Source organism: Lolium rigidum, unplaced genomic scaffold (genome assembly GCF_022539505.1).
Source record: "Lolium rigidum isolate FL_2022 unplaced genomic scaffold, APGP_CSIRO_Lrig_0.1 contig_28213_1, whole genome shotgun sequence".
NCBI classification, from domain to species: Eukaryota; Viridiplantae; Streptophyta; class Magnoliopsida; order Poales; family Poaceae; genus Lolium; species Lolium rigidum.
The window spans coordinates 36,198-45,553 of NW_025900089.1; the positions used below are offsets into that span (position 1 = coordinate 36,198).

The window sequence follows — 9,356 nt, forward strand, 5'->3', positions numbered from 1 at the left end:
CAACCAAAACGGGGGCCCAACCAAAACGGGGGCCCAACCAAAACGGGGGCCCAACCAAAACGGGGGCCCATTATTTCTGTCGCAGTGCATATAGGAAAAGGTAGAAGAAAAAAATTTAAGCCCATCTAGCATGCACACAGTTTAAATTTGGCTCATTTATAGAATTTTCCCTAGGGCCCTCCAAATCCTAGAGCCGGCCCTGGGTTGAACCAGCAAACACCAAGAATTTTTTAGCATTTGCGTATAGAGTTGATGTTTTATTTTGCGAAAGATAAAATATGAGCTGGTATCTTTAAAAATAAGTTGGCGTGGCAACGCACGCATACCACACACACCACCCTATACACGAACACGACGTGTGTATTTTTGCAGACCGTTCCGACTTAGCGAAGATATGCACTGTTTCACTTAACTTGCGTATGTATTCCGGACAAAATTGTAACACCGTGTCCATCATCCTGTAAGATTGAACATGTATGAGTGAGGAACAAAGAACCTCGCTCTTACGAGTGCCATGTTTTTATCGTGGTATATATATGGTATTAGTAGTATATATATATCTAAATCAAGACAAAAACTTTGGACTCTCATATCGGGCGAACTTTCGAATTTGGTGATGGCAGCGTGATAGGATTTAAACCATGCATCCAAGCCAGTGACAGGTAGGTATTTTTCCAGAAAAAAGAGGAAAAAACAAAGTTACCAGGGCTCGGATGGAATTAACATGGCAATTTTGTTTTTGCGTCACGCTGAGGAGTGCCTAACGCGGCAGTTAACCCATTATAATTTTCGTACACTTTAGCAACACATTAATTTACATGAAGAATACGTTCCATTTTTTTCAATGCCAGCAGAGATAATATATATCGGCTATGGATATCCAATACCCATCCATATACTCCACACTGAAGATATTGGATATGGCTGAGTGAGAACGAAGAACCTCGCTCTAGCCAGTGCCATGTTTTATCCGTGGTATATATCTAAAAGACATAAAAACATTAATTTACGTGAAAGAATACACTCCTTTTCCAATTCCAGAAGATACTATCAGCTAAATTCTGTTTGGTGACAGGCAATGTATATCCAATTATCCAGAAATAGAGACGATTAATAGCTCATTATTAAACCTTTCCCAAAAAAAGTGGCCCTGCCGGGACATGTGATCACGGTATACGAACGCGGAACGCCTTGCCTTGCACAGCATCGATTGCGTCTCGGCGCCTATATATGCACGTGGAGCATCTACGCAAATGAAGCCATTCGCAACTGGTAACGCACAAAGCTCCGTCGCTAGCTTATAGCCCGCGCCAGCCCACCACCTCGCCGTCCACCGGTCCCCAAACTCCAGCAGCGTAGAGATGGCCCTCGTGTTCGACGCAGCGGCCCTGGGCAGGAAGTCTGACATCCCGGAGCAGTTCGTCTGGCCGGCCGAGGAGGCGCCGACCGTCGGCGCCGTGGAGGAGATCGCCGTCCCGGTCGTCGACCTCGCGGGGTTCATGGCCGGCGGCGGCGCTGGGGCTGGCGATGGCCTCCGCGACCTCGCCGCGGCGTGCGAGCGGCACGGGTTCTTCCAGGTGGTGAACCACGGCGTGGACCCCAAGCTGCTCGCCGAGGCGTACCGCTGCTGCGACGCCTTCTACGCGCAGCCGATCGACGAGAAGCGGCGCGCGCAGCGACGCCCCGGCGAGAACTACGGCTACGCGGGGAGCTTCGTGGGGCGGTTCAACAGCAGGCTTCCCTGGAAGGAGACCATGTCCTTCAACTGCTCCGCCGCGCCGGAGAACTCCCGCATGGTCGTCGACTACTTCGTCGCCGTCCTCGGCGAGGAATACCGCCACATGGGGTACGCACTTGCGCCAGCCTTTCTTTTTTTTGGCAGTACTTGCGTCTGTTTTTTTTCTTGCATAAAACCATGCATACAGTGAATTAAACTCAGGGTTTGAGGGTCCCTAAATATGTACAGTATGACTACTTTTTTTCGTAAATAAATCCTTAAAAGTGAAAAATTCTGATATTATTTTCTGATAGTATGATTAGCTTCACTTTGATGTGAAACACAATTTGATGGTAAATGGGGAACACGTAGATAGGGAGAATGACATGCTCAAGGGAGCATGCAACACACCCATGGGACAACTGAGACCTATGGGCTATGGAGATTGGAGACTGGTTTTGCTGTTCCATCAACTTTAATAATTTGTCTTCCTTGCGTTAGTGGAAGGAACTGGGCAATTCCTATACATCGACCATCGACCAGGTCGACAGCTACCGCGTGCCGCACACCTCCCGCGCGCGGTATGGGCCGGTCTAGTCGGCCTCTTGTTATTTCTGTTTTATGTTTCCTTTTTTTTTTCCTTTTCCTTTTTTATTTTCTGTTTCTTTTTTTTTGTTTTGTTATTTTCTGTTTATTTTTATCTTTGTTTAAATTTGAAAATAGTTCAAATTCAGAAAATGTTTAAATTTCAAAATTGTTCAAATTTTAAAAACGTTCAAATTTGAAAACCATTCAAATACAAAAAAAATGTTTAATTTAAAAAAAACGTACAAATTTGAAATCCGTTCTAGTATATAAAGCGTTCAAATTTGGAAAAAAATTCAAATTCAAAAAATGTTCATAACTAAAGATGTTACATTTTTGGAAAAAATGAATTTTACAAAATTTAAAAAATGTTCAAATTTAAATTATGTTCATATCCGAAAATATTGAAATTTCGAAAAAAATCAAAATCTGAACATTTTTAAAATTTCGAAAATTTCGAGAACAAATTTTAAAATTTTGTTTCCCGAATTTTTTTAAAATTAGATATTGAAAAAGAAAAATATTACAGAAAAGAAACAGCAAAAAAGAAAAAAGAAAAAACGTACCTACTGTTTGGGCTGCGGCCCAACCAACCAACCTGATCGCTGGGTGTGCGGTGCCCTGTACACGCTGACAAAGTCGGTGTATAGGCGCCCCCAGGAACTGGCTCTGCACCACGCATCTCAAGTGTTCGCTCAGCGCCATGGGCCAAGGCTCAAGAGTAACCCGGCCCAAAACTGGAAAACCTGGCCTCTCAACAGTTTGTGTTCTTGGGTGTTCACTTTCTTCTGTGATATATCAGACAAATGTTAATGTTCGGTCGAATGATTTATATGCATGCAGAGAGGTGTACCAAAAGTACTGCGACGAGATGACACGGCTGGCACTGGACGTGACGGACGTGCTGGCTACTTGCCTGGGCCTCGGCCGCGGCGCACTGCGCGGTTTCTTTGAAGGCGACAACTCCGTGATGCGGCTGAACAACTACCCGCCGTGCCCGCAGCCTCACCTGACGCTGGGCACGGGCCCGCACCACGACCCGACGTCGCTGACGCTGCTCCACCAGGACGAGGTCGGCGGGCTCCAGGTGTTCACCGGCGGCGCGTGGCGCGCCGTGCGGCCCCGGAGCGACGCCTTCGTGGTCAACATCGGCGACACCTTCGCCGCGCTAACCAACGGGCGCCACATCAGCTGCCTCCACCGCGCCGTCGTGAACGGCCGCGCCGCGCGCAGGTCGCTCACCTTCTTCCTCAACCCGCAGCTGGACCGCCCCGTCGTGCCGCCGCCCGAACTGCTTGCCGTCGACGGCCGCCCGCGCGCGTACCCGGACTTCACCTGGCGCGAGTTCCTCGAGTTCACCCAGAAGCAGTATCGGTCCGACGCGAGCACCCTGGATGCCTTCGTCACTTGGATGCGTAGGGCCGTGGCCGTGGAGGGCGCCATGGAAGACGGCCAGAACAAGAATCAAGTGATCTCTAAGAATTAGTGTCATCTGGGAATGCATAGAGACTATTTAGAGAATTTAGGTGGATGTGGATTTTGATGGAATGTAATAAAAGGACCCATACTATTATGCATGCATGTTACAGCATGTAAAATGGTTGTTAAGATTGTGTTATCTCAATCATCTAGCTGTTGGATATTTCTCAAGTTTGTGTGATTCTTCATCTAGAGGATTGCCTAGATCTTCTTGAGGTTGGCCTCGATTCCCTAGCATATACTAGGTATCTGATGAGTTGTTCTGTGGAGACACCAAAGAAACACTTTATCGGATTAAGCTGTTGAGGTTGTCGAATGTTTCACGTAGGTTGTTGATGGGGAATAATGGGCTCCCGTAGGCAAGCCACCTTTGTCGCCGTGCAAGTGGCGTCAGAGCGGGTCCGACAAGACGCATCGGGGATGGCGACGCGGCAGGCGGCAAGAGCCGCCAAAGTCGAGGCGTATGCCAACTCGGAAGCGGCTACAACCATGGGCGCTCACTAGGCGGCACAGCGAGAGGTCATGATCTACGTCTAGTGTTAAATTGTATAATTGAATTACCCAGCTCTTCCCATCAGATCGGTCTTTTGAAATAGTTGGTTAGTGTATGAAGCTTAACATGGCATCATAGCCAGGATCTCGAGTTCGAGTCCTTGTTTTCACAATTTATTCTATAAATTGTTGTTATCCCCTCCAGTCTATGTACTGGCGTCTCGAGCTATACGACTCTGTTTACACATTGACTTGTCTTCGCCTCACACGTGAGGGGGGATGTTGAAGTATATAAGTAAATTTTCTAGCTCTTTCCATCATATGGATCTTTTGAAGTTGATTAGTGTATGAAGCTTAGCAGCTAGACCACAAGGAGGCAAACCAACCGTGAGAGGATATGTCAGTCCAATAAAACCATCCGCATGTGGCATCCAAGGGGCGACAACGATGGCCCATGAAGTTACGGCGGCTAGGCCGAAGGCGCATCAGGTGGTGAGCTCCAAGGAAGCTAGGGCCAAGCTAGCTACGCCAATGCTAGAAAGAACTCAATGTAGTTTAGTTTAGTATAATTATATTTAGAATGTAATGAAATTATGTAGCCAAAAAAAAAAGTTGATGAAAATATGTCTTCATTTGCGGGCCACCAAAGAATACGAGCCTTCCGCATGGACGCGGTTCATTTATAGGGCACCATTGTTTCTCGCTTCGGTTCCCACGGATAACGATGAACACAAAATATCCATTTGCCGTCATCGTTGGAGATAGGCTAAGAGCATCTCCAGTCGTGTCTGTCAAAATGCCCCCAAAGGATTTTGGGGCGCGCCCAACATTTTTCGGCCCCAGTCGCGCGCCCCAAAGGCCCCTTCCGCCCAACGCGGCCCAAATACGCTGGCCGGCGCCTTGAGCACGTCCCCGCTCCATAGGGGACGCTCCAGGCGCACCGGACAGAGCACAAAACCAGGCGGGGAGTAGCGGGCCTGACGTGTCATTGACACACGAAAGACGTCCAACCGTCGCCTACCGCGTGACAGAATCATTGGCGCGTGATACTCTATAATTTTTGATGTTACATGCTTGTTTTACACCAATTCATATGTGTTTTGTTTACACTTTGTTGCACTTTTACATGTTTTCCGGTAAAAAGATGGCACAGTGTCAGTTCCCTATTTTCTGCTGTTTTTGTATTTTAAAAAAGTTGTATAGCAAAATATTCTCGGAATTGGACGAAACAAAAGCCGAAGTCAATATTTTACCGAAAAGAAGACGAAGTCCGGAGGGGGGACGAAGGGGCGCACCAGGGCGCCCACACCATCCCTAGACGCGGCTTAGGCCTAGCCCGCGCCTAGGGTAGGTGTGGGGCCCACAGGCGCCCCACCGACCTGAATCCTCCGCCTATTTATACATCTTCTCGGGAAAACCCTGGATACCGGAACCTCCATCCATGAAAAGTTCCATCGCGGCCGCCATCGCCGAACCCATCTCGGGGGGTTCTGAAGCTCTTCCCGGCACCCTGCCGGAGGGGGAAATCATCGCCGGAGGCATCTACATCGCCATGCCCACCTCCAAAGTGATGCGTGAGTAGTTCATCTCGGGACTATGGATCCATAGCAGTAGCTAGACGGTTGTCTTCTCCACCATGTGCTTCATGTATCGATCTTGTGAGCTGCCCTACATGATCAAGATCATCTTTATGTAATCTTCTATGTTTAGTTTGCTGGGATCCGATGAATGTTGAATACTATGTTGAGATTGATTATATATTCATGGCATATGTTATTTGTGATCTTGCATGCTCTCCGTTGCTAGTAGAAACTCTGGCCAAGTGGACACTTGTGACTCCAAGAGGGGGTATTTATGCTCGATAATAGGTTCATGCCTCTAGTTTCCCGGGAGAGTGACTTTATAACTTCTAAGGTTGTAGATGTGTTATTGCTAGTAGGGAGAAAACAACAATGTTTTATCCAAGGGTAATTCTATTGTTTACTTTACACACATTGCTAAATGCGAATGTTGCTTTCAACTTTATACTGGAAGGGGTGCGAACGCTAACCTGAAGGTGAATTATTAGTCATAGACGCAGTTGAATTACTGTCTATGTATTATGTTGTAATGCACAATACCAAATTATCATAGTAATCATATTGTCCTATATCGATCAATATTCTGTCAATTGCCCAGCTGTAATTTATTCACCCAACATGCTATTTCTTTATGGAGAGACACCTCTAGTGATCTGTGGACCCCGGTCCTATTTCCTTTACTAATAAATTCAACTGCAATCTTGTTCTGTTTAATTTCTGCAAATATCTTCTTCCATTCGATACGTCTAATCCTTTGTGTTCAACAAACCGGTGAGATTGACAACCTTACTGCAAGTTATGTTGTGTGCTTGTTCCACGTTGTTGCTGGAGCCGGTAGTGCGCCCTGGCACTAGTCAGCCAGCAACACCTTCAGAAATCACGCCTTTCTCCTAGTGGTTGATTAAACATTGGTTTCGTACTGAGAGAAAACTTGCTGATGTGCTCATCACACCTTCCTCTTGGGGTTCCCCAACAGCGTGTCTGCATACGACGAGCACACGCCATCAAACACTTTTTCTGGCGCCATTGTCGGGGAGAAAGAGAATTTTTGCAAGGGAAGTCTCTCATCTCCAATATCTTTACTTTGTTATAGTTTTCTTATTTTAATTTACTTTGTTTTGTTTGCTTTCATTATATCAAAAACACAAAAAAAAATAGTTTACTTTTATAGTTGTCTTTATATCTAAAACACACAAAAAATTCTATTATAGTTGTTATTTTTGTTGCTTAGTTTCAATTTTGCTAAAATATCTGCTCCTATTACTATGTCGCCTGAGGAAATGATTTTCACTTTCAAGCAATGGAGTGATGAGAGTTTCAAGGAAACTTGATCTAGAATTAATAGTTCTTATAATAAAACTGAACCGAAAATGACTCTAGGCTTGCTTCTTAGTAGCTTTTATTTTGGTCTTATTCAACGTTATAGATATGCTTTGGATACAGTAGCTGGAAGAGATTTCCTTCATTGTGATGGAGATCAAGCTTTTAATGCCATAAAAAAGTTGATTGCAACATATAGCTCACCTAGTGTTTTTGATCCATCCCTTGTGAGAATTTTTTCTAGATTAAATACTCTTGAGACAAGTACAACTGAATTGAAAAGAATGTTATAATATGCTTCGAGAGAAGTATGATCAAGTTCCAATAAATTCTAAACCCACAAATTGGCTCCCCTTAGTGAAAGTTGATATAGGTGGTGAATTTTTTTTATGCTCGTTGCGATATTATGTCTGAATTTTGCCTTATGCCTAGAGATATTTACGAGTCTTTAAATATTTGGGGAATTTCTGAGGGAGAAGAAGAAATATCTGTTACCAATAATGTTGTTATATTACCCATTGAAATTGCTGAAGGAGTGCATAATTTTTTTTAGGAAGAATGGTATCCACTGGTTATCTGGTCATTGAATGTGTAGAAAAATGACAAATCACGCTTAGGAGATCGCTGCTAAAACTTCTGGGAGCAAGGAATGATGTTGGGGAAGGAATCATGATCTTCACCACCCCACAAGGTGGTTCTGATTGTTTCCCTATGAAAAAGCTTAAAAATAAGAGAGGTATGCGCAAGGCTTCCGCCATTTATAATATTGATGCTTCTTCACTTGATAATACTTGATGCTCGTATTTTACTGCGCCTAGTGATATGTCTCAAACGTATCTATAATTTCTTATGTTCCATGCTAGTTTTATGACAATACTCATATGTTTTATATACACTTTACATCATTTTGATGCATTTTTCGGCACTAACCTATTAACAAGATGCCGAAGCGCCAGCTCTCGTTTTCTCGCTGTTTTTGGTTTCAGAAATCTTACACAGGAAATATTCTCGGAATTGGACGAAACAAAAGCCCACGGTCTTATTTTCCACGGAGCCTTCCAGAACGCCGAAGGAGAGACGGAGAGGGTCCAAGGGGGCCCCACACCACAAGGCGGCGCGGCCAAGGAGGGGGGCGCGCCCACCTATGGGGTGGGCCCCTCGGAACTCCTCCGACTCTGCCCCTTCGCCTATTTATTCTCTCCATCGCGAAAACCCTAGTACCGAGAGCCACGATACGAGAAAAGTTCCAGAGATGCATCTATGCCTAAAAAGTCCACCTTCGGGTTAGCATCCGCACCCCTTCCAGTATTAAGTTGCAAACAACAGACAATTGCATTAAGTATTGTGCGTAATGTAAACAATACAAATATCCTTAGACAAAGCATTGCTGTTTTATCCCTAGTGGCAACAGAGCACATCCACAACCTTAGAACTTTCTCGTCACTCGTCCTGCATTCAATGGAGGCATGAACCCACTATCTAGCATAAATACTCCCTCTTGGAGTTACAAGTATCAACTTGGCCGCAGCCTCTACTAGCAACGGAGAGCATGCAAGATCATAAACAACACATATATGATAGATCGATAATCAACTTGACATAGTATTCCATATTCATCGGATCCCAACAAACACAACATGTAGCATTACAAATAGATGATCTTGATCATGATAGGCAGCTCACAAGATCTAAACATGATGGCATAATAGGAGAAGACAACCATCTAGCTACTGCTATGGACCCATAGTCCAAGGATGAACTACTCATGCAGCAGTCCGGAGGCGGGCATGATGATGTAGAGCCCTCCGGTGATGATTCCCCTCTCCGGCAGGGTGCCGGAGGCGATCTTCAGAACCCCTGATAACCCACAAGTATAGGGGATCGCAGCAGTCTTCGCGGGTAGTAAAACACAATTTATTGATTCGACACAAGGGGAGACAAAGAATACTTGAAAGCCTTAACAGCGGAGTTGTCAATTCAGCTCGCACTGGAAACGGACTTGCTCGCAAGAGTTTATCGGTAGTAACAGCTTTATAGCAATAGCGATAGTGAAATAACGAAGCAGCAGAGTAACGAGAGACAAGCAGTAGTGATTATAGTAAACAGCAGGATTAAAATATCGTAGGCACGGGGACGGATAACGGGCGTTGCATGGATGAGAGAAACTCATGTAACAATCAAGC

The 9,356-nt window shown here is 45.2% G+C and overlaps 1 protein-coding gene across 1 annotated transcript; it reads left to right on the forward strand.

The window, feature by feature from the left end:
* Positions 1-1,361: 1,361 nt before the first annotated feature.
* On the forward strand, positions 1,362-3,788 carry LOC124680790 (gibberellin 20 oxidase 3-like). Its single transcript, XM_047215834.1, has 2 exons — positions 1,362-1,846; positions 3,146-3,788. Exons 1-2 carry the CDS (start codon positions 1,362-1,364, stop codon positions 3,786-3,788), a joined length of 1,128 nt encoding a protein of 375 aa, XP_047071790.1.
* The last annotated feature ends 5,568 nt before the right edge of the window (positions 3,789-9,356 follow it).

What these genes read in the sequence shown, in the direction of transcription:
- LOC124680790 (XM_047215834.1), top strand. Translation starts at nt 1,362, where the DNA reads ATGGCCCTCGTGTTCGACGCAGCGGCCCTGGGCAGGAAGTCTGACATC. An exon ending in GAGGAATACCGCCACATGGG is followed by an intron (nt 1,847 to 3,145) that starts GTACGCACTTGC and finishes ATATGCATGCAG; the next exon opens with AGAGGTGTACCAAAAGTACT.